Below are 25,730 nucleotides of genomic sequence, written 5' to 3'. Positions count from 1 at the left end.
ATCAGAATCCATCATATCTTGGACACTCAAAATCAGCGAATCTTGCAGCCAAATCAAGTAGCCTATATTTATAGGCCTTTATATGGCTACAAACTTCTGCTCGGTTTCTAGCTGGCTACTTGTTACCAAGTTACAACTTTGTTGCAGGGGCATTCTTTGTCTACATTGCGAGCTAACAGTGTCCGGTAATTATGTCGCTATAAATAATGATGTTAAACCGAGACCACTAAGCCCTCAAAGAAAATGTAAGGTCAAAGAAACAAAAGAAAGGTTTGAGGTTACTCTGAAAATTATTAATAAAATAGGCTTCTAATATTAAACTGCTAAATCCTTCTCTAACTAGGCTCCTCTATGATGCATAATGAAACTTAACGTTTTTTAAGTAATCAATAAGCCTACGCTTGCCCTCATTACTCAAATGATGCCGTTCAGGGCGTTCAAATTACATAATAGGGCGATGATAGGAGGATAATAGGACATAATAGGGCAACCAACAAGTTGTTTATATCTGATTACAATTTAATAAGTTATCTAGCGCTGCATCTTCATGAGCTACATTTGGCCTCCTTCTCTTCCAACCAACCAGTATCACCTCTCCTCTATCTGAGTGATGCATGTCATTTTTACAAACTTATTATCAAGGGAACACAATGGTCAGAACTGTAGTCATACACTTAAATGCTTTTTGAAATATGTAAACACCAGGAGTGTATGGAAAGCTGGGGCAGCCACAAGCACACCCTCACAATTTCCCCAGAAATTGTATGCTCTCTAGTTGATGCTGAGTTCTCCTCGGAACAGAGCGGGCAATATTTAAACAAAAGGTAATCCACACAGGAAACCAGAAAAAAAAACGAAGGAAAGTTTGTATCCGGCTACTGTGAACTTCACAGAGCGGAGCAGTCAGTACAGTCCATATAATCCACAACGAAAGAGGTATATTCCAAAATGCTACAAAATAAACTGTAGCGGGGTCTCGTCGTGTTAAAATAGAAATACTTAATTTATCATAAAGTTTGGGGCACCACCCTAATATTGGTTTAGGACATTAGGGAATCCTATATTTAACATGTAATAATCAGTCTCATCTTTAGGAATGAATTCGTTCTAAGTGTAGAGCCAATCGTAACATCAGTGAACACGCACGTCAAAATATCTTTACAATGAATTTATTCAAGTAAGGTAAACTTACAATCTTATGAACAACTTAGATTATGAGTTTGATTTAAGTTATTGGTTTCAATGAACAGAATACATGGTCTAATTTCAAGAAAGACAGAAATGGTAAGTCAATGATTACATCCTTACAAATCATAAACAGAGCTCACGCCAATGCCATGTCTGGGAGGAAAGAGCGTTAGCCATAGTTACGTTTGATCAGGGGTTGATCAATGAGGTTGAGGGCGGTTTAAGCCAAAGGTCCATTTGAAGAATCGGAAGTGAAAGCGCGGCTGCGCTGCCGGGTCATGTGGCTGAGTCTGCGGGACCTCAGTCAATCTCAGGTAATCTCAGATATTTATACAGTTCAGAGTTCGAGGGAGGACCTGTCGGGGGTCAGACGTTGATTGGGGGAAGCTGGGTTGTCAACTCCCCCCTCCTTCCTTCACACCTACCAAAGGTGTGATCTGGTCTCTGGCTGGTTCAAAAGATCATTCAAATATTGTTCTGGACATCTTGGTACAGTTACAAAATATAGTTGAATGATTGTTTTATTATGAGAGCTTTGTGTAGATACCAAGAATGACATGGTTATCTTTCAGGAAGAAGGACTAGAATCAAGATTTCAGTGAACACAACATTAAAACAAAGTAACAAACATGACACAAATATCCCTCTTATAATTCTCCACCTTGTACTCTCGTGGTAAAGGTGAAGTCTGAAGAACTTTCCTCAAAAGTTCTGATTAAGGTATGTTCTTTGTTCAACTGCCGCCAAAACGGATGCAAATGGTTGCTGGAGACGTGTTGTCCCAAGCAGCCCCTTTGAAGCTTGCAAGCTAGCAGGAGGGCTGAGATTGGGGAGGTCCCACCCCCCCAATTCTATGGTTCCTTTGCATCGACGTTTGGTGGGTAATCAGCATACTGAGGGTGTCACAAGGGCTGATTAGGTCTGTCTGATGTGATTGAATCACTCTTTAGGTGTGGCAAGATGTTGGCTCCGTGTGGTCTTGCTGACCTCACTACAAAACAGTAATCCAGGGTAGAAAACGTATTCTCACCAACTTCGGTTCACATGTGTCCACGACAAACCATGACGGAGTGAATGAGGAGGGCCTTCCTGTCCTTAAATAGGAAGTCAGTGACAGGTGAAAGGTGTGTCCTAGGATCTGCATCACCCTCTGGAGGAGCGGCGGACATGCACAGGCGTGACACACACAAAGGACAGTTGACCATTTGGCTGGCCAACTCCTAGGGCTTTATTATCTACTGCCCTGGAGAGAGATGCCACATCAAAGAACTGTGAGACAATTGGTATGGAGATGTATTGTTTCAAACTGTCACTGAGTTGAGTTAGCCAATCACAGAGTTTGCTACATTGATTGATTGACGTTATAGAATTCCATTTGATCTAAAGTTTATATAATGTGTGATAGTTCACAATCACTCTTGCGAACGATTTGTGACTAGCACACCCTTCGTAATGACTAATCACAAAGTGCTTTGTTTAATCTTATGTAATTGTGTAGTCTAAATAAATTGTATTGAACCCGCCATCTTCAACTATTCAAATCTACACAGTCCAGCAAGAATTTTCTTTCACACCACCTCCAGCTGAACCTCGCCAAAACAAAACTTCTCATCATCCCGGCCAAACCCTCCATCTCCCACAAACTCGAAATCACCCTGGGATCTGCGACGGTGACCCCTTCATCCTCTGCCAGGAACCTTGGGATTACCATGGATGACGAGATCTCCCTCACGGCCCACATTGCTGCAGTCTCCCGGTCGTGTAGATTCACCATCTACAACAGAGATATTTGTCTGAGCACTCCACCCAGCTGCTAGTCCAAGCACTGGTCCTCTCCAAGTTAAACTACTGCAACTCACTGGTCTCCCAGCATGTGCAACCCGCCCTCTTCAGAGGATTCAGAACGCAGCGGCCCGCCTGGTCTACAATCTACCCAGACGCTCCCATGTTACCCCGCCCCTCATCTCTCTCCACTGGCTACCCATCAACGCCCGTATCAGATTCTAGACCCTGGTACTGACCTTCCGAGCAGTAAACGGGACTACACCCGACTACATCAAGTCTCTCCTCCAACCTTACACCCCCACCCGTCACCTGCGGTCTTCTTCAGACAACCGCCTGGTGGTCCCACCGCTCTAAGACTGCCCGGTCCCAACACAAGCTCTTCTCCTGCCTGGCCCCCCAATGGTGGAACCAGCTCCCCACCTCCATCAGGGACACTGACTGTCTCCCCACCTTCAAGAAAAGGCTCAAGACGTACTTGTTCCGGGAGTACAACGGCACTTAGGAATGCTTGCTTGATTGGACCTGATGTTAGTTTCCTCCAGGATCACAATGACTCTTATTGAGAGACTTGTTGCTTTTGTAGGTTAGTTATAACGAAGTTAACTCTTGAACTCTTGTACTCGCTGTGAAATATTTTACTATTGATTGTTCTTCTACAGGTACAGTCTTGCACTTTTTGGGGTTCATGTTGTTTTAATTTGTAACTTGTATAACTGCATGCCCTTATAGGTCTTCCCTTTGGCACTTGTTTAGTTTTTCACAATGTATGCTTCATGTTTTGGCTGCTTGCAGTGTTTGGGACTACCTCGTTGTTATGATCAGTGACCTATGCTCTTTTGTAAAGCTCTCTCTTGGAAGTCGCTTTGGATCAAAGCGTCTGCTAAATGCATAAATGTAAATGTAAGTATTTAAAAAATAATTAAAAGTCTACAACTTTACAAATGATCACCGGTCTATAATTAATATAGTAAAATCTTAACATGTTTTTTTATCCAAATATATAAACTAATATGGTGTATTTTCTCATCCTGCAGCCGGTTTCGCAAGCGTCTCATGAAAAGATTTGACCAGCTGCCGAAACGATCGCTGCAGATCGCAGGCAATTGCAGCGCTTTGCAGCCAGTGTGGCCGGTCCCATTTGATAACATGGGCGCCGAAAGAAAAAAGGCAGCCCTTCCAGGCGCTTTGCAGCAGACCGCAGGCAGTGTGTCCCAGGCGTAATACTATGGAAGGCCTAGTGGGCAAGTATTAAGACGCCCCCGTGTGTTAACCACGCGTAATTAACGCCGACTTGGCATGCAAAGCCGTCTCAACCACGCGTAAAAAACGCCGACTTCCATACAAAGTCGGCGTCTTTTTCGCCTCGAATTGGCGCATGTCAAGTGACACGTTGCCATTTACACACGTAAATTACGTCTCAAACTTTGAGACGTGTCAAAAGCACGCGTCTAAAAAAACGCGTGCTTTGAATGTGTCACGTGACACGTTGCCATTTACACACGTAAATTGCGTCTCAAATTTTGAGACGTGTCTAAGGGTGCTTTCACACCTATTAGTCCGTTTGCTTGGTCCGAATCAGTGGATGAGTTGCTACTTTGTTGCATTTTTCATTAGGTCCGGTTAGTGTTCACGTAAATTGCGTCTCAAATTTTGAGACGTGTCGAGCAAACCACACGAAATTAATGCCTGGTTTGGCACAATCAGCGTCTGGTTTTCCAAAATTAAAGTCTGCTTGCTTGAATCTCCGATGGGAAATTATGACAACAATTGTAACATCTAATACGTAAGTGAAGTAGGTCTAGGGATGCTCGTGCGAGCTACTATGAAATGCAATGTGGGTTAGCTAGTTAGCTATTAGTATGAAGTTGGTGGTCACACTTGCAATACTTGAAAGGGGTGCAGACTAGAGACAAATAAATGCAGTAATATCAGGCTGGCTGGCTGGCTGTCTGGCTTGGAGTTTTGTGAACTGCCCTTGCACTGCGATTGCGTTGCCTCAGTATTGTGCGCGATTTGGTTTCACTGCCAACATTCCTTAATGTAAGAGGCAATGTGCAAACTCAGTTGGTGGCAAAATACAACTGTTGTTACTATTCATGTCAAGTGTATTTTATTGTCATTTTTAATTACTTATGGTTGTACAAATAAAACAGAGTTTCCCCAGGACCATGATGCCATATTAAAAAACATGACAGTAAGGTACCAGGGTCAACGTATATGTAGCCAACAGTGACAGGGCAGTATGTACACTGACAGGAAAGTATGTACAGTGACAGGGCAGTATGTACAGTGATTGGAGGTAGCAGTTATGAAGTGATAGGTTCTCGTGCCAATATATTGTGATGCCAATTTGTTGAGCGGTCATCTTTCTTGTATAGACTTAGAAAAGTGAAATACACACGGTGAGATAAATAAAGGTTCATCGGCTGTCCTTCACATTCACACACTGTTGTCTTTATACTTAACAGATCATCTATGATGTCCCAAAGGCCCAACTCATTTCAGGTCAACTTATGGCAGCAACCTTGCAGGTGGGTTTCACTGTGCAACCAGTCCAAACCAAGCTGCTGCTGGGCCAAGGGATGATTGTAATGGCACACTGGGACTTGTAGATGACCTGAAATAAATATTTGTCTTTCTGCTGTGTAAGATGTAGGCCTAGTGCTTTTAACTTGAGTTGAATGCTGTTAAACACTGCCATGGATCAAACACTAGCCATGGCTCTACTTCAGAAAGGATACTGTTCACAGCTGTATGAGTCAATAGGACATTACCATTACCTGAATGACTTGTAGTGACCGGGAGGCTATGCCTGTTGTGATGATAGTATATAAACCAGATTGTTGCCTTTATGTGCACTGTTTAGGTCTCCTTTCTCTGTCTTCTGTTGCTGTGTCTTTGGTTCTGTTGCAGGTTGGCAGGCAGGTAGAGGAGCTGTGATTGCTGCAGGGGCACACCAGTGACCTGTGCCTTGGTCCTTAATAATCTGTGCCCTAACAAGCTGGGTCTCCATTACAAGCAGGAACATCATTACTGTTTGCTTTTTAGTTTGTAATGATTCTTTACACTCAACACTTGCACTGATCCCACACCCATTCCCTAAACTACTAATTTACCAACCGTTTCTTTGTGAGCACATTTTATTAAATAAATACATGTTTATTCTTATTACCGTGGCTTGTCACTTCCTGAAGTTCTTATCTAATCTTCTTTTGAATCGTTATGACAGCATTAAACAAGCACTGGTTGGCTACACACCTCATGCCGGGCTTATACAGATGTGTGTATTGGCACTTTGAAAGGTTTAGTGTAGGCTACCATCTTGTGTAAATGAATACATTCAACGTCTGTATAGTGACCTGTATCCATTTACGAAATGTCTAGCACCTCTACTCTAAGGAAAATACTATATTTTGACTATCTTTCTGTCCCCCTGGTCCTCCCCCAGCACCAAGGGTGTTCCCAAAGGCCAACACCTGTGACATAACCCTGAGACTGCCCATACACACAACCCATGTACAACTGTACAAACAGTACATGAAGTCTGGTATAATACAGTCACCCACCTTTGGACAGGCATAATGTCACGGCCACAGCCGTGCCCCCGTTTTTGGTTTTGCCCTGCCCTACCATGTCCTTGTGTCTGCCATTGTCTTCACCTGTGTCTCGTTGAGTGGTTTCAGTTCTTGTTTGTATTATCTTGTCCACCTGTGTCTTGTTTGGTTCTGTGTATTTTAGGTTCCTGTTTTGTGTCCAGTCTTTGTCTTGTCCTTACCCTTGTTAATGTGAGTACCCTGTCCAGTGCCGGTCTTTCCTATAGGCGACATAGGCAGCCGCCTAGGGCGGCATAAGAGTGGGTGCTGGTGAAAAATCTTGCCTAGGGCGCCAAATGTGCTAACACCGCTACTGACCATGGCTGTTTCCCGTTTAAAAGAATAAACTCTTTGTTTGAGGCAATGTATGGCTACTCTCCTGCGTTTGGGTCCTACCCCACCACACACCATGACACATAAGGCATAATTGAATTAATTAAAGACATCAAATTAAATTGTATAACCTTACTTTTAGAGTGCTTGATTTTAAAAGGGTTTCTTAGTAGCAATTGGCTTCTGAGTGTAGGTGGCAACCTACAGATATTACCGTTGGACTTACAAAAATGTCTATTATAATTCTTTAAACTTCTCTTTAATCAATGCATCTGCAGTCGTAATCCTGAATGGAAGCTTAGTTAAAATCTAGTATTTTTCACCCTTTACCGAGACACTGTAGCCTAATGATGGTACATTGTGTTAGTTTGGAGTATGTTATTAGGCTGAATGTAGGGGAAAGTGTATTACATGCTAGTGCTAGTTCATGACTATACCATATCAAGCTTGATTGTCTATTCGCCTACCATTTAGTTAGCTGACGATTAGCAGTGTACGATATTTTGTGTTAACCGGGTTCATAGAAAGATTAGATTGATACTTTATTGCTCCAGAAGTAAATGAAGGAAGTGGCAAGCCACATGAACATGGATAACAGCGTATTTATTCAATAGAAAGTGCTTGCCAAAAAACGGTTGTATGTGACGGTCATGTAAATTAGTAGTGTAGGGAATGGATGTGGGATCAGTGCAAGTATAGAGAATCATTACAAACTAAAAAGTAAACAGTGATGATGTTCCTGCTAGTAATGGAGAGACCCAGCTTGTTAGGGCACAGCTTATTAAGGACCAAGGCACAGGTCACAGCTGTGCCCCTGCAGCAATCACAGCTCCTCTACCTGCCTGCCAACCTGCAACAGAACCAAAGACACAGCAACAGAAAACAGAGAAAGGAGACCCAAACAGTGCACATAAAGGCAACAATCTAACATGGTTTATACTATCATCACAACAGGCATAGCCTCCCGGTCACTACAAGTCATTCAGGTAATGGTAATGTCCTATTGACTCATAAAGCTGTGAACAGTATCCTTTATGAAGTAGAGCCATGGCTAGTGTTTGCTGACCATGGCAGTGTTTAACGGCGTTCAACTCAAGTTAAAAGCAGTAGGCCTACATCTTACACAGCAGAAAGACTAATATTTACTTCAGGTTATCTACAAGTCCCAGTGTGCCATTAAAATCATCCCTTGACCCAGCAGCAGCTTGGGTAGGCCTGGTTGCACAGTGAAACCCACCTGCAAGGTTGCTGCCAGAAGTTGACCTGAAAATGAGTTGGGCCTTTGGGACATCATAGATGATCTGTTAAGTATAAAGACAAGTGTGTGAATGTGAAGGACAGCCGATGAACCTTTATTTATCTCACCGTGTGTATTTCACTTTTCTAAGTCTATACAAGAAAGATGACCGCTCAACAAATTGGCATCACAATATATTGGCACGAGAACCTATCACTTCATAACTGCTACCTCCAATCACTGTACATACTGCCCTGTCACTGTACATACTGTCCTGTCACTGTACATACTTTCCTGTCAGTGTACATACTGCCCTGTCACTGTTGGCTACATATACGTTGACCCTGGTACCTTACTGTCATGTTTTTTAATATGGCATCATGGTCCTGGGGAAACTCTGTTTCGTTTGTACAACCATAAGTAATAAAAAATGACAATAAAATACACTTGACATGAATAGTAACAACAGTTGTATTTTGCCACCAACTGAGTTTGCACATTGCCTCTTACATTAAGGAATGTTGGCAGTGAAACCAAATCGCGCACAATACTGAGGCAACGCAATCGCAGTGCAAGGGCAGTTCACAAAACTCCAAGCCAGACAGCCAGCCAGCCAGCCTGATATTACTGCATGTATTTGTCTCTGCAGCCCTTGTTATATCATAGTATTGCAATTGTGATCCCCAACTTCAAACTAATAGCTAACTAGCTAACCAACATTGTATTTGATAGTAGCTCGCACGAGCATCCTAATACCTACTTTATTTACGTATTAGATGTTACAATTGTGAATTTACCATCGGAGATTCAAGCAAGCAGACTTTAATTTTGGAAAACCAGACGCTGATTGTGCCAAACCAGGCGTTATTTTCGTGTGGTTTGTTAGGGTGCTTTCACACCTGACATGTTTGGTCCGTTTCAATCGGACCATGGTCCGTTTTCTCTGAAAGTACGGTTCGTTTGGAGAGGTGAGAACACGCATTCGAACTCTAGTGCGGACCAAACAACCGAACCATGGTCCCCCTAAAAAGATGGGACTCGGTCCGGTTCCAAGTGAACCATGGTTCGGTTTGCTTTAGGTGTGAACGTAATTGGACTTAATATTGACCTATTCCAGGAAGCAAACCAAAATGTAGTGCATTGTGGGTTGAAAAAGGAATTTACACTTGGCGGAGACAGCCGTTCATTAGCAGCGAAATTAGTTGAGGGAAAGTGGGGCAATGATGAAGTGAAGCAACGGCAAATATGGTCTGATGATCATATTGCAGAGATACTTGTGGAGACAGAGTAGCGAGGTATTTAAATTATTTATTGATATAGGCCTAGGTACTGAAATAAAGCGTCAATATTGCACAGTGGACCAATGTTGGTTGAAAGTTACAAATTTAGACAGCTAAAAGTGCGTGATGTTCTATGGAAAAGTGGTAGCTCGTCAGACGAAAACATATCATTCCCATGGTTTGATAACCTGGATATAATCCTGAGTAAAAGACCAACGAGCAACCCAAAAAACGTGGTCGTGCAACACCAAATAACAATTAAAGATAGTATTGCGATCGCAATACGCTGCTGTTGCTCCATTGTTGTTCGTGACAAGGAAGTGATTTTCCCTCACACATTTTCTGTCCAATAGATTAACAACCTGTATGACCGCGTGTCATAGCTTTTTTTAAATGTCAGGTTTTTTTTCAAACATTGGTTCGCTTAAAACAGGACCGTGTGAACACTAACCGGACCTAATGAAAAATGCAACAAAGTAGCAACTCATCCACTGATTCGGACCAAGCAAACGGACTAATAGGTGTGAAAGCACCCTTAGACACGTCTCAAAATTTGAGACGCAATTTACGTGTGTAAATGGAAACGTGTCACGTGACACATTCAAAGCACGCGTTTTTTTAGACGCGTGCTTTTGACACGTCTCAAAGTTTGAGACGTAATTTACGTGTGTAAATGGCAACGTGTCACTTGACATGCGTCAATTCGAGGCGAAAAAGACGCCGACTTTGTATGGAAGTCAGCGTTTTTTACGCGTGGTTGAGACGGCTTTGCATGCCAAGTCGGCGTTAATTACGCGTGGTTAACACACGGGGGCGTCTTAATACTTGCCCACTAGGCCTTCCATATAATACCGCTAAACCGTACGCCATCCGACGCCCCGGCATCTCGCTGCTCAGCTAGTGGCTACAGCTGACTCGGTGAAGGATGTCAATTTCCAGCAGCTTCCGATGTCCTTCGCCGCCGTGACAAAACTCCTCTAATTTCCATGTTTGGACAAAGTTGACTTGCTTTGAGGTAAGCTTTTGACTTGATATAGTGGCTAAGCCTATAACTTAAAGCCACTGAGGGGCTGTTATCTGGACGTAAAAACAAACTGCTCCTCACACTGCTCCGTAGCTGGCTGTAGAAATCAGACTCCAATAGTCATCATTGCATTTGATGGCCATTTATTGTTCATACTGTTGTTCAATTAACTTACAAGTCCATGTCCAAGTTCCATCAACGTCGCTAACACAAGTCACGCTAACACGAATAAGTTTCACTTGGGTAAACGGCAACTTAGACTTCTAAAACTGGTTGTTCCCATTCTTGATTGTGATTGGCTAAATCGCGTTCCATGCCGTTGTAAAATCCAGCATAACCTCACAGGTTGTCCTCATAACATTCTTTAACATTCCATATTACTGCCCATCGAATATTTCAAATTGAAAAAGACGGCAAAGATGTCCATCTGGCTGTTGCGTGGCAACAATTTATGTAGGAACTATACTTTTTAGTAGCGTTACTATACTTTGTTAGGCGCGCTGCTTCGCGTCGTGCCTAACAACTCCCCCTCAGCGTAAACCACAGCCTCTTGGAGCTTATTGCTTAATTAAGCCTCAAGCCGTTCCAGTAACGTTCCGTTCCACTAACAGGCAACGCTAATTCAAGCTAGACCTCAATAAACTGAGACTGTGCAGCCCAGATCAGGCGATTGTCGAAAAGAGGAGTTATGTCGCAAAAAGTGTAAAGCAGCAGGGGTGTTGTTTCAGCAAAAAAAAGCTCAAAAGAGAACGTGGCAGCAATTGAAAATTGTAGGATAAAATTCACACACTGAAGAAGGACATGGTTAATTGCACTTGATGTGGGCTGATAATGTTTTTGTCTTGAACAAAATCAATAAATTACTTCAAAATAACTTTGCCACACGCATTTATTAACTGATAGGCTACATGCTGAGCTTTAAGATAAAAGGGAAAGATAACCATGACTAAAATAGGGATTCACTGAAATGACTAGTATTGCACAGATCCAGCACTGACCTTTTAGATCAGAAGGTGACCCCAACTGCACACTTTGTTTGGCAGAACAGTCATTTAAAATTGCTCTGCATGACTATCATTATTATAATACGAGTATTTCCAATTAACACAGTCTGCCTCCTCAGATCCAGAGGGGGCTTGGACAGTGACAAACTGTGGCTGTGCCAAGTGTTTGGGAAAGCATTCCCTACTGGGAACATTAGGGGAGACTGTTAGGCACAGCATGTAATTGTCTTCTTTGGAAAGGGCAACATTTGGGACACAGTCATGTAGGGGCAGCTTAAAGGGCACTTCATAACAGCACCCTTTTCCATTGGAAGTAAGGGCATGGGGACAGTCCAATTTAGGCCATTATAAGGGCACCTTATATGGTACTGCATCACATTTTCTATACTATAAAGGAACTCATTAAGACATGTTTTTACATTTATAGAGGGCACACTGTCCTTTATTGCGTGGGGCATCCTGGGCACTCAATAATATTTCACAACGTGAATGGCAGACAGTAGGGCACGTGGTCTAATTTTTTCCACTCAAGGGTATTTTAGAAACACTTGGGGGCACCAGGCAGTCACCCTCTGAGTCTTTCAATGGGCCTGGATACACCCATGGGGACAGTATATTGCACCTATAATATTGGGGAAGCCAGAGGAGAGCTAATATAGAGGCTTGTCAACATACAGGCTGCTTTAAACAATGAAAAACTGATGACAATATTCAGGTACTGCTTTGGAGCAAGGTATACCCTTCATATTTCCTGGCATAGTTCAAGAACGTCCCATATGCAAAGACATAGACAGATGCAAACAGACTGAGCAGTGTCAAGGCTTGGCTTGGCGTGTGTGATTCCAGCAGACTGCATAGTCTAGGCCTACCTATATAGACTGCAGTCTATTACCCTCCTTTACTATTATAGTCTACTCTCCTTTCGATTACTTTCTAAAAAGGATAGTAGGCTGCTCTTATGTGTTCATTGCCATCTTTAAGAGTTGCTAAAGTGTTACATATATATATATGTTTTTTTATTTTTAAGAATGACAATTAAATCTATCTAGATAAACTATGCTGGGCCTGCTGAATCTATACTTCTTCCACAGATACTGGTCAGGGAAGCATTACTTCTGTCTCTGAAGACCCTTGGGGCTGGTGGGATAAACGCTCTTGGTATAATCTGAGCACCTTCATCCACCACAGGCTTGTCAAAGAATGGATACGCCATAATTGATTGTAACTTGTCTTGACACTGCTTAGCTTAGTTTCTAAGGCCTTATTTTATGCCAATTAACCAATGGCTTTTGAAAACAGATAAAGTGACGTTATTTCTTAACTTGTTAATTTGTATATTAATTTAAATTAATATATTTTTTGGAGATGAAGTAGGCCTAAAGACGTGAATCCTTTATGTCTGCACTTCAAAAAGTCTGAATTTACGTTTCCGAACACGGACTAAAGTGCTTTGCGCGCAGGAATTCACTCGACGGAACACTCTTTTGAGATTCTGTTTCCGCCTGTTTAAAATTATTTGCAACACATTTTAGTTTAGCTTGACTTTTAGCCTGACACGGATCAGGCTAGTTCCGAACCTTAGTTACGTAGCTCGAACTAGAATAATCCACCTTAATGGAACAGAACTCTCGCTAAAGTAAGTGAGACTTGGCGAAATAAGTCTCGCTTTCCCTTAATCAACGTTGATGGAACTCCCCCCATGTGTCCAATTAAGCTCCAACAACCAAACATTTACATCCACTTGAGCGTTTACTGTGTGTAGAGATTTGAAGTGGTCAAAAACGATTTGTGCTCCTCCCATAACAGTACCCCCTGTTACCTGTTGAAAGGTTCCTACTTAAATAGGAATCACTCCGAAGCATACTAGTGACAACCGTTGACAATGTGTCCTACACCCAAAACATATGAAAATGGCTCTTACAGTCTGTAACAGGCAGAAAGAAAACACAATTATTAGGAGTGCAAGTAATTTAAACATAGCATAGGAGCCGGTACTAACAACTTAGGACAGTGGTTCTCAACCCTATCCTCAGGGACCCCCTGTCCAGCATGTTCTAGAAGTTTCCCTGCTCCAACACACCTGATACAAATAAAAGGGTCGTTATCTAGCTCTGTAGAAGCCTTGTAACAAACATGCATTTGAATCAGGTGTGTTGGAGCAGGGAAACATGTAAAACAAGCAGGACAGGGGGTTCCTGAGGACAGGGTTGAGAACCACTGACTTATGCTGGGGACACGCTAAATGATTTTATTGGTCTTATAAGATCTTCAAACTGTGAGAGCCCACACACATGAAGACAAAAAATCCTAGATTTAGCCGTTTCGCTCCTACAGTGTGTGGTGTGCCATGATTTGACAAAGACAGCACACCACACACAGATTTCAAACCAGTGTCCCGACTGCTAACACAAGAAATCTCGCAAAATCTGTCGAGACTTAAGAATAAGAAATTGTGATGATAGTGTTTGGAATGATTTTCACAGAAAATTCACGGAAAAAAAGAAAAGGGTTTGCTTTTGCCACAAATCAATTCCATTTAATTTGTGCTGCGCCGTGACTCCGTTTGTTATGCTTCCGTCTTCTCTCAGCTTGCTTTCTGATTGGATATTGTTTCGTTCAGGTGATAAACTCAGCGTTTGTCCTTGGGGCTCCTCCCACACATCAGGATTTATGATGGCAAATATTCAACATGTTGAATATGTTCAACATGTTGAATATTTAGGCCCCGTTTACACGAAAGAAAAACGCATATTTTCATGCGGTTTGGCCTTTCATTTACACGAAAACTGAGGTTTTATCACGGAAAACGATCATTTCTAAAAACTCAGTCCAAAGTGGAGATTTCTGAAAACTCAATTTTTGTGTTGCGTGTGCACTAGCTTAAACTGAGTTTTAGGTTCTCAAACGTCACAGTATGGGACTAAAAAAGCATCACGTCATGTGAGCGTCCTGTTTAGTAATAGGTGCGTTCGACTTCATGCAGCGCCGGCGTCGCCTGCAGCCCGGCTGACTTGAAGGAGCCAATGGCTTTCTCAGCTTCAACGCAGCCGGCTGTCTGCAGTGCCGCTGAATGAAGTCGAACACAACTTGCGTAATGTTCATTTATTTGTGAATTGCGTTAAATTTCTGAATCACGAGATTCATTTGTGCATCACATTTGTGAATCATTCAAACAAATGAACCTCGCTCCTGAAAGGTGAAGGAAGTTGATCGTGTTATTCGTAGTTGTTGATTTTGAAAATTCTGATTTGTTTGCATGGCTTTATCCTTCACATTACACTGCCGCCTACAGGTTTGGCATAGTTATGATGGCGCTCGGGGGCGTATATGCGGTTTAATGTCAACAGAAACATTTTTGAAAACGTACTTGTGTGTATGACGTTATTTTTGAAAACGGAGGGACAGAAATATTCGTTTCTGTAAATACCCTGCTATGTGTAAACGTGGCCTTAGGATTCGCGATCGGGGCGCCTCCGACGTTCTTCCGAGCAGATTCAGTCACTCCTGACACACCTCACACCAAGGGAACATCTGATAAAATAATCTGTAGAACCAGCAAGATAATCGGGACGTTACCTAGGATTGTCGGAAGGGGCGAAATCGGCCCTATTATCCTGTAGTGTGTCCCCAGCATTAGGAGAAGCGTTGAACTTGAGTTTGAAGTGGAAAAATATCACACTGTTGTAATTATGAAGATGAAGAATGAGTATGGATATATGATGAAGAATGCCATTTGATTACGTTTATACTTAATACTTGTAGTTTCAGGCATGTCACACTGTCCTAGTCAGGATTAGCAGGGAGTGCATTAAGCCTGTCGTGAGATGCACCCCCCTCTATTGTCTGTTCTGTTTATCCCAGCATCAAATGATTCTTACTGTACACTGAGGGCACTAGTATGAGTTAGCACAGTAAGTTTCAGGCATGTAACACTTTCCTAGTCAGGGTTAGCAGGGGGTGCATTAAGCCTGTCGTGAGATGCACCCCCCCCTCTATTGTCTGTTCTGTATATCCCAGCATCAAATTATTCTTACTGTACACTGAGAGCACTAGTATGAGTAAGCACAGTAAGTTTCAGGCATGTCACACTGTCCTAGTCAGGGTTAACAGGGGGTGCATTGCACTTACATCCCATGGAAAACCTGCCATGAAATGCTCTCCCCCCACATACGTTTCTATCCTTCAACGCCAGCATTATGTACATTTAATAGCATAAATTGAATACCAATACATGTGTATGTATAGGGTGGACAGGTCTGAAAACAGAATAGTCCATGGGAGGTGAGGGATTATTATGTTTTATTTTTTCATTTATTTCATTGACTTAAACAATAAGAATAATATTTCATATCTTAAAAAGGATTTGATGGTTCTTTTGATGTTGATACATGGTTGATACATTGTTTTTAGTACTTGTCTTTTGTAGGCTAGGCATGTGAACCTTTGGTCCCTTTTCAGGACAGCTGATTCTGGATCAGAAGGCTGTTGTTTTCGACCTGTCTGAGTAACCCACCCTACGCACAGGCTAACTGCATTAAAATCGCATGCCTTTGAACCTATACATTAGTATGAAGAGCCATGCCATGTGAAATACTTTGAACCTGCCACACAAAATCAATAATCATGATAATACTGGGGGGGTATATTTCCTCAGAATGCGATGTCGTGGAGCAAGAATGTTGGTTCGCGTATACCGTTTGAATGACAAATTTTAAGGATTTTGTGTTGAAAATAGCATCTAATATTTACACAGATAACAGACATCCTTCTCTTGAATTTAACAACAAAGACGGTATAATGTGAGACTTCTGTCTCCCCTTCTTTTGGATGCGATATCAAGACGAAATCCTTCACTCTTTGAGTCGCGCGCGCTCCCGCGAAGGGGTGCCAATCCAGAGAGTCATCGGCAGACTCTCTTGGTGAAGAGGGAGTCAAAGTACTTGTTAGATAGGAAACCGCGCGCATCGCTGGAATAGCGATAAATAACACAGTTGGCCAGATTTTAATGCTTGTAAATTTCCTGAGTAGTAGATAATTCGACAAAAGTAACATAAAGTGTTGTATAATATGTTGTTGAAATAGAGAGAAAACTACAAAGTGAGGCTGCGCTTTGCACAGCATTATAAAAATACAGCCTGGAGCTGAGTGGAGCAGGAGAGAGAGACTCGGAGCAGCGGTGGCTCTGCGAGAGAGACACGGCCAGTAGATAGAAGACGGGCAGCGGGTGAACTGACTAAAAAATAGATTTATGTAAAGAGGTTTAAATATTGGCTTATAATCCCCAATATTTCGTAATCTTATTTTGCTTTAAAGTAACGGCAAACCAAAGAGCATTTGGAGACTTTTGCAAAAAATAAAGTTGTATTTGTACTAAAGGCGGAACAGCATATTTCCCTCTAAGAGAAATACGTTTGTGTTGCTAAAATTTAAGTGTTATATAACGGGAAAACGTACACAGCAAATTAAGCAGAGTTAAAAGTCTGGTGTTGATAAAGATATAGTCAATTAAACTCTATTTGGAATTGATCTAAATCTTTATGTTGTTAAATCTGTTGGATTTCACACTGCACCACAAAAGAGTTGGAGTCAAAATCGAGTGTTATAATTGTTATTGTGAAATCAACTCTCGGAGTTGTCAGTCTCACAGCTAGGGTGTAACTACCCTCTCGCCTGCTGGGAACAAGAATCTCGTGAGAGCAACCATATGGCGGGAGTCAAGTAATTTACCTCAGTCGCAGCAGAACTCAACTGGAACGCACAGCAGTTTTTTGTTCGAAGTCAGTTGAAGAAATCTTGTTGCATTGTGTCGGTAAGTAACAGTTAATTAGATTACCTAATGAGTTATATACAGATGGAAATATGTATTTAGACATTGGTAGAGCTATGATATTTATAGCTAGCTAACTGTTAGGCTGCCGTTTTTACTCCAGCCAGGCCTAATGTCAGTTACAAGTAGCTAGCAACCGTAACGTTAGCCCAGAGTGGACAAACTAAGTCTTCGCCTACTGTACAGTAACTGGCATGCTAACGTTAGCAAGCGTTTGTTTTTTTCTGTCACACGTTTTATGATTACTGGTCTATAAAGTCTAACTGTTAGCTAAATGGAATTTCTGTTGAGTTTCTAAAGTTTGGCAATGTAAGTTGTGACGTTACTTCAGTTATGCTAATATTCTTTTGAATAAATAAAAAAAAAACTAGTTACCTAACGCTAACCTAGGTAGTTTAGCTAAGAGCTCCCACTTGTTAGCCGCGTGGAAGCAAATATTCTGATATGAGGACTGTGCATATGTATATCTAAATAACATTTTGATTATCAGACGTGTAGATAGTTAATTTGAAGTTACAATAGTACAGTTAATTTGAAGGATTCTGTTGCGAAGGACTGATGGTTTTGCCGCCTTAGACTGTGCACGTGAACAGCCCTTTCGCTGCTGTTGGGTCATGCCGTTAGTGCATGCACCCCTTATGGCTCTACTGGTACAGCCAATCGGAGTGCAGTTTTGGGGATGCTCGCGCTGACGATACCCAGTGGCGGGAATAGCGTAGTAGTGGACTGCCTTGTTTCTGGTGCGGACAGTAGTTTAACGAGTAGAGTAAAACATGTTGTCATGTGTGCGTTCACATACATGTAAGTATTTCTGTTGCTTCTTGTTACGTCTAGTTATGCCATTATGAGTCAGTGTTTGTTAGACACGGTATTACAGCAGTTAAATGTGTTTTCTGATGCCGGAGTCGTGGTTACTTTAGTAATGCTATGTAATCGTTGTTAGCCAGCAAGCGACATGTTTAGACTGAAAAGACTACTAGTACTGTGCTAATCCATGTTGTTTTCATGTGCTAATAACTCTTGTTTTAGAGAGGCATGACTCTGGCTCCTATTTGGACCTTATTAGTCTGACTTGAATAACATGTTTATTCTATATAATTTTACAGGAAATGTTGGCTAAAGTGGAGATTGGAGGAGTCCTAAAATATGTGAAAATTCCAGAGACTGATGAAGTATTTCAATTTGATAAGTTCCTTCAAGAAGGTTTGTATTTTATGTAGTTGAACATTCAATGTTAACCATTCTCTGAATAAAGAGGTCATAAGTACTAGTGTTATTAGAATATTAATAACAGTTTTGTCTCCAAACATGAAAAAATAATCTCCATGACTAATTTATATTGTTATTGCTGTGTACTATACTTTTTATTGTTCTAGTGAAAGATAAGTTTAGTCTGCAGCCAGACAGCTTCAGTGAGGGCCAGCTCACCATCACAGATATGTCAGGAACAGGGGTGGATGGAGATATCTTTGATGAGCTTGTGAAGTCAGGTGTCTTGACCTTCAAGATTCCTTTACCAGTAATGGGTAAGGATGTGAAGGCAGGGATTTGATGAGGCAGCGCCAAGTAGAAGGCACAGTGTTTTGTCGAAATATGTTTTTGAGGGACCTCAAACTATGCAATAATTTGATATACTAATGATCATTATCTTAAATACATATGATCTATACATGGGTAGTAATTAAAGAAGAACATATTATGCTTAGTACTTTTTAAATTTGTATTAAGATCGTTTTGTTACTGATAGGTTCATTTAAATTGTCTTTGTTTTGTCTGCCATTTTGTAGATCTGGATGTTGAGCTGGTCGCAGATCAAGCATCCTCCTCTGTGCTTACTTCACTGTCCCCAACTTCATCCCATTCATCCTTGGTAGTGACAGAGACTGCACTATCCCCAGCTTTATCCCATTCTTCAGATTCTACAGTTATTCTTGAATCCACAAGAAAGAGGAGGAACCCAACAGGGTTAATGGATCAGAATGAAGCAAGACAAGTAAGCTTTGAATACACGCATTTCAAATCTTCAATTAATTAGTTTTTTTTGTGCAAGTGTTTTGTAAATATATTATGAGGAAAGTAATGCCATTAGAATAATGTAATTCTTAAAAAATCCCACTAAATTACCATTAGCATGCCATAACAATGTAATTTTTGGGGGTAGAAAGTTGATGGTGTTCTAAGGGCGAATCCAAAGGGTGAAGAAGTCTTCAACGAGTATGATAAGACTAAAACACTAACAGATGCAACACGGAAACAAATGGTGAACATCCTGGTTGCAGACATGATGGAGCTACATGGGTAAGAATTGCATGTCACTTTGTTATTGGAGCAGTCATTTGTCGTAGCTAAATAATGCTGTTCTGTGTTAGTGGTAAAGGTGTATTTATTCTTACAAAACATACATGCTTAAAAGTAGACTATGACTTATTTTAAAAGGAGGATTCCACCGTCAAGCGTGAGAACAAATTATGCACTGGGAATTGTGACTCTTTTTCCATACCTCCAAGATCCATTCTCCAAACATGGATATGTAAGTTCTTGGTTTCTATCTGAAAACCAAATCAGTGTGATTTCAATATTTTCTTCAGTTTTCTAGTTTGTACTCGTCTTGTTTCAGATGAGTTTTTACAGGTTGCTCACCCTTGCATTTTCCACCTGTTTTTGTAATATGTTTTGCAGCATATTCACTGTCTACAATTATTGTGTTGAGTAACTTATTCTTAAAGTAAAGCACGAGATGCCTCTGTTTGGGTCTTTCTTTAAAAAGGAACACTACTATGATCCTGAGGGTAATACTGGCTTCATTTCGTGGAGGATCAAGACGGTTCAACGCAACACCTTTGCTGGCTCACGGGCTCGTTCCAAGACTGTTCTTCAGGATGGTCCGAAAACCAGACGAGAATCACTGTTAAGCTGTCAACAGCTATTTGGTGAGGAGTGCAGGGAGGCGATATCTACAATAAGACATTCCAGCGATGAATCTGTGGTCAAAGAGAAGATGAAAGCGACTTTCCAGTATCGACAGAAGATGGTTGGTGATGATGCATCTTCTTCAGTCCTGGATGTGTTCCCTCGTTTCCTTGATGTACCTGGATTGGTAAGAAAAATCTTTTGCTTTGGTAGTAGTAGTCCTGTCCAGTATATAACAGTAATATAGTACAGTGCAGGACAATAAAATAGTCTACTGCACTATACTATAATGTCTTTAATTTTCTTTCAATCTTCCATTTCCATTTATTTGACCTTTTATCAATTTTGTCAGGTATGCTTAACCTTTATATTAAAATATTGTTTTCTTGTCTTGTTTGTAGATCGACCAGGATTTCTCAATGATGTTTGGTAACGAAGTTTCCCAGAAGTTCCTGTCAAAGTGGTCAACTTTCTTCAAGCCAAAAATCATCGCAGACTGCAAGTCTTTAAAGAATATAGATGAGTTGCTGTCAGCAACTGAACCCGAACCTGAAGACAACAACGGTCAGTATAAAAAGTTTTGCTAAAATATATATTTCAATGATATACTAAATAAATACATATATTTGTAATGCCTTTAGGATGGGACAGCGATATGTCCTCAATCCTTTTGCTGCTGCATCTGCTCCCTCCAACTTCAAGGGGCCAGAAAAAAACTGCCAAGATCAGTTCAGCTCAAGCAACCAGCCATCTTGTTAGATATCTTAAGGTATGCAAAAGTTCCTTTTTAAACATTATAGATCTGAATCTACACCGAGAATCTCTGAATGGATCTTGGTATTCTGAGACAATTGTCATTTTGCTCTATATCTGCAGTAAGAGATGTGATAGTAATTTATGTCCCTTTACTTACCTACAGGAAGGAGCCAGTATGACTACCTTCCTTGAGAGTGCCGATACAAGACAACCGTTCCTTCTTTGCATCGGTGAGCAAAAGAAAGATATCCGAAGGTTCTACCTTATTATCGATGGAAAACCAATCCCATGCAAGGCACACACATCAGTGGCAGCTTTTGATGAACTGTTCAAAGCTCACTACGTCTTCAGTCTCTCATATGACGAAGCTCTCTGTAATTTCTACACATTTATCCAAACTACTATTTATAACATCGATGTAGGAAGAGCAAAGGAGAGCCCACGTGTTAAAGAAGTTCGAGCACGACTGCTGCAGCGTGATGTTGTAACCGATAAACAGCCTTGAAGATGTTGACATGTTTTGTATGTAAATCTAACCACAAAAACTGTGTGGTTCTTTGTCAACATTTAAAATTCCAACATGGTTTATATCCTGGTAAAAAGTTGCGTTTAAAATGTGGAGAGCTACGTTGTCCATTATCATTTTGTACTTATAGTGGCTTCCGAAAGCACCTCAGCAAGGTACATAGTCAGATTGATCAAGAGATTGACATTGTTCATGATGTTTCTACTTCTTCTACTTGTGAGGCGGAATGTTCAAATGATCGCCCAACTTTTGTTGCCACTTTGCAAAACTCACAAAGCTCTGTTGATAAAAGTCAACTATTGTCAATGTGTGGATCAATTGTTGCGCATTTGCAAGCATCGGGTATCTCTGAAAGTGCTGTCCAAACAATTGTTTGTTCAATGGAAGAAGTTGTTAATGATGTTAAAAGTCAGGCACAAAATGCCGTTCTTAAGACATTGTTTTCAGAAAGTACAGACACTACAGGATCCAGAATAGATGATTGTTTTGATCAATTAGGTAATCCTTTTTCAGAATTGAACACAGAGTCAAAAAGGTGTAAATATTATGAGGAAAAATGGGAAATAGAAGAACCTAAAGAATGTGTCCTTGGGGTGAGACTGGATTTGCGCAGAGATAGAATAACAAGGGTATACAGGCAGGTTCCTGTTACAGACAAGTGCATGTATGTACCCATTCTGGGTACACTTAAATCCATATTCAAAAATGACCAAGTAAGAGAAAGCTTTCTACAAGACAAACAGAGTGAAAATGGCATTTACAAAGATATCAATGATGGGTCATATTGCCAAAACCATGCCCTATTCTCACAGCAAAAGCATGCTTTACAGATTCTACTATATTACGATGACTTCGAAACGGCTAACCCTCTTGGTTCCAAAAAGGGGATCCACAAACTAGGTTGTGTTTACTTCACTTTAAAAAATCTTCCACCCAAGTGTAACTCAGTTCTGATGAATGTACATCTTGCGCTTCTGTTTCACTCTGAAGATCTGAAAAAATATGGTTTTGATGTGATACTAAAGCCTCTTATTGATGACCTGAAGCTTTTAGAAACTGAAGGCCTAAAACTTCCTTGTTTTGAACAACCATTGTTTGGCTCAGTCATTCAAGTAACAGGAGATAATTTGGCTTTAAATGGCTTGTTGGGCTTTGTAGAATCATTCAGCGCAACCCATTTCTGTAGATTTTGTTTAATCAGTAAGCAAGACATTCAATCTATATTTACTGAAGATGATCCTGGGTTAATTTTCCGTTCCAAAGAGCTTTATACTGAACATTGTAAGGCACTAAATGAAAATCCTGAACTGCGGTCAATATATGGTGTTAAAAAGTCATGTGTACTCAACTCCTTACAGTATTTCCATAGCACTGACAACTATGCTGTTGACATAATGCACGATCTGCTGGAGGGTGTGGTACAGTACGAACTTAAGCTGGTTTTTGAGTACCTTGTTAAACAGAACTATATCTCTTTGAAAACATTGTCAGACAGGATACAGAGCTTTAATTATGGTTACACAGAGCGTAAAAACAAACCAAGTGGGGTCAAAATGGATGATAAGAGCAAACACCTGGGTTTAAATGCCATCCAGTCATGGTGTCTCCTGCGTAACACTCCACTAATATTTGGTGATGTCATTGAAAAGAATAACAGTCACTGGAACTTTCTGCTGCTTCTGATTCAGATTGTCAATATAGTGTTCTCCTACACCATAACTGATGGAATGATATGTTACTTGAAACATCTGATCTGTGATCACCATACTATGTTTAAAGCTTTGTTTCCTGACAAGAAGTTGATTCCCAAGCACCACTTGATGGTACATTATCCCAGATGCATTAAAAAAATTGGCCCTCTTATCCACATCTGGTGCATGCGATTTGAAGCTAAACACAATTTTTTTTAAAGATGTGGCAAAAATTTTAAGAATCTCACCAAATCATTAGTTAAACAACATCAGCGTCAATTGGCATTTAACTATGAAAATTATTGCTTTAGAAGGTTTGAATTTGGTCCTACATCATCCAAAGAAATCTGCAACTTGCAAGGTGGGGAAGAAATTTGTGAGACATTACATTTAGAAGCCTGTTCTAATGTTACAAGTACAAGGTGGGTCAGATATTACGGTACTGAGTACCAGGATGGGTTGTACATATGCACTGGATGTACCGATGATCTCCCTGTGTTCAAAAAGATCTCTGATATTATAATATATGAACAGCGTGCTTTCATAATATCCTGTAATGTAGAAACAATGTACTATGATGACCACTTAAATGCATACTGTATTGAAGACCAAATGAATGAGTTTTCTGTCATCTCTGTGAAGGAACTGACTTATTTTAGACCATTTGACAAGCAGTGCTCTAATGAGAATAGTCAAAGAGCGTACATAGTGCCTTATTGTTACATTTAGATAAATTGACAGCAATGAAAAGGTATTAAGTAATGTTGATGCATTTGAAAAAATAAAACTGTTAAAGTAATCAACTTGTCATTCATATTTTTTATTGACCAAGATTTTTCATTATTGACAATTACATTAAATATTTGGGGGGAGGGGAGCAGCAATAACACTTTATAGTGTTAATGAGGCAACTCCTTTATAGTACACAAATCACACTATAAGAGTTAATTAATTACTCCTATGAGTGTTAATTTCTAACACTACCCACTGGTGTTGAGAAACTAACACTTGAGTAGTGTTAAATTTCAACTATAAAAGAGTTAAAGTTAACTATAAAACAGTGTTAAAATGGCAACACTTTCAAAAGTGTTACATTGACACTGTGAAGAGTGGACCCCATGGGACACTTTAAAAGTGTTAAAATTAACTCGAATAGTGTTAATTTGAGTCTGTCGATTTTGCTGTGTAGAAAAATAGGCTGATATATTTTTTCCAAGTTTGTGTCCAACCTAAAAGTATATGAAATAGTTTAAAACCGCCAGTTGCCCCAGGGGTTGGCAACCCGCGGCTCTTTAGCGCCGCCCTAGCTTTTTCAAAAATATGAAAAAAGATGGTGTGAACTCATTTTTTTGTTTTAATTATTAAAACAGAAATGTTTTAATATTGTTCTGTCTGCTTCGTCTGTCTGCTTCTGCTTTGTTCTGTCAACAAAGATTTACGTCATAGCCTGCGACACACGTTTCTTTCAGTTCGGTGTAGTGCCAGACAGGTGGCTGTTGCAAACAAACCGGAGGGTGTGTCATGGGCCATGGGTCCCAAAGGGTAAAAGAGAAAGATAGCTGAGGAGAACAGAGGATTCAACAGTTCTTGGACGGAATCATCTGCTTTCATTGTCAATGCGGAAGGATTGCCTGAACGTTTGCTTTGTAATGAGAAGTTGTCAAATAACAAAAAGAGTAACGTGAAAAGACATTTCCAGGGAATGCATGCTACATTTGCAGCCGAATACCCAGTTGGGAGTGAGAGAAAAAGTGCGATTGCATTACTTCTGGAGAAATTAGACGAGCGCAAAGATAGATTTAAGAATTGGATTGCATCTCCAAACTCCACTACTGCTCCTAGTTTTGTTGCAACCCGGGAGATAATAAACAGGGCTGCAAACGCTAACGCATTGGCCGTGAGACACACGCATTTCAACCATTTCACATGCTCTCAAGTCACACCTTGCATATCTCACGCTGAAAAGGCAACGCCAACCAAGTTGTCCTGTTAACGTTGTAAAGAGGGCCGGTTGTCACGAGGGCTGGCTAGCAGGTAGACCCAAATGCAGGACTCAGACTCAGTAGGAAAATTAACAATTTATTTTTACTAGAAAAACGTCCAGTCGGGAAAAACAAAAGAAAGGGCTGCGGTAGCGGAGAATCCGGGGGGATGCTGGAACCGAGACGAGCCTGGAGCAAGCAGGGGTATGAACCGGGTCTAGAAAAAGGCAGGAACAAAACTGGTTATTTAACAGAATGCGATGAAATACTGACTAAGGTAATTCAGACGGCTGACTGACGTGGACAATAGTGACGACGTTGAACTGGCGAAGAGTGGATGGGAAACCGGGGTTGAAATACAGATGGTGATTGGTAAATGATCCGCAGATGTGCGTCGTTAACACGGAGCGTGTGGACAAGAATGCAGGAGCCTGTAATTGAAATTAAAGGGACCGACAGACAAAGAAGACAGAACGAAAAGGGCAGGTCCAACCCAGGGACATGACACCGGGCTGGGCCTCTACCGTAACGATATGCGTCAGCGAGGATGGATGGGAGCAGGGCCGGAGTGATGGCATCACTAGACACGGTTTT

General features: G+C 41.0%; 1 protein-coding gene across 3 annotated transcripts; it reads left to right on the top strand.

Moving 5' to 3' along the window:
- The first annotated feature begins 16,696 nt into the window (after positions 1 to 16,696).
- On the top strand, positions 16,697 to 23,953 carry LOC146253599 (uncharacterized). 3 transcript variants are annotated; one of them, XM_084678369.1, is made up of 10 exons: positions 16,697 to 17,221; positions 18,378 to 18,474; positions 18,648 to 18,797; positions 19,059 to 19,264; positions 19,433 to 19,569; positions 19,708 to 19,801; positions 20,039 to 20,368; positions 20,583 to 20,745; positions 20,823 to 20,950; positions 21,101 to 23,953. In XM_084678369.1, the coding sequence occupies exons 2-10, from the start codon at positions 18,381 to 18,383 to the stop codon at positions 21,440 to 21,442; spliced, it is 1,644 nt and encodes a 547-aa protein (XP_084534495.1). In that variant the 5' UTR covers positions 16,697 to 17,221; positions 18,378 to 18,380; the 3' UTR covers positions 21,443 to 23,953. The 3 variants fall into 3 exon arrangements, with proteins under 3 accessions (XP_084534495.1, XP_084534493.1, XP_084534494.1); XM_084678367.1 differs by having other exon boundaries at positions 16,701 to 17,253; XM_084678368.1 differs by lacking the exon at positions 16,697 to 17,221 and adding an exon at positions 17,297 to 18,072.
- Positions 23,954 to 25,730: the final 1,777 nt, after the last annotated feature.

The sequence above is a fragment of the Hypomesus nipponensis genome, chromosome 17 (genome assembly GCF_054491055.1).
Source record: "Hypomesus nipponensis isolate SF chromosome 17, ASM5449105v1, whole genome shotgun sequence".
In the NCBI taxonomy this organism is placed as follows: Eukaryota; Metazoa; Chordata; class Actinopteri; order Osmeriformes; family Osmeridae; genus Hypomesus; species Hypomesus nipponensis.
Note: the sequence above shows the minus strand (reverse complement) of the source record. Positions and strands in the feature narration are given on the sequence as shown.

Excerpts from the sequence above, each read along its gene's own strand:
- LOC146253599 (XM_084678369.1), top strand. The coding sequence starts at position 18,381 with ATGTTGGCTAAAGTGGAGATTGGAGGAGTCCTAAAATATGTGAAAATT. Across the intron at positions 19,265-19,432 it reads ATCAGAATGAAGCAAGACAA|AAAGTTGATGGTGTTCTAAG; the intron begins GTAAGCTTTGAA and ends TTTTGGGGGTAG. Across the intron at positions 19,570-19,707 it reads GACATGATGGAGCTACATGG|GAGGATTCCACCGTCAAGCG; the intron begins GTAAGAATTGCA and ends TTATTTTAAAAG.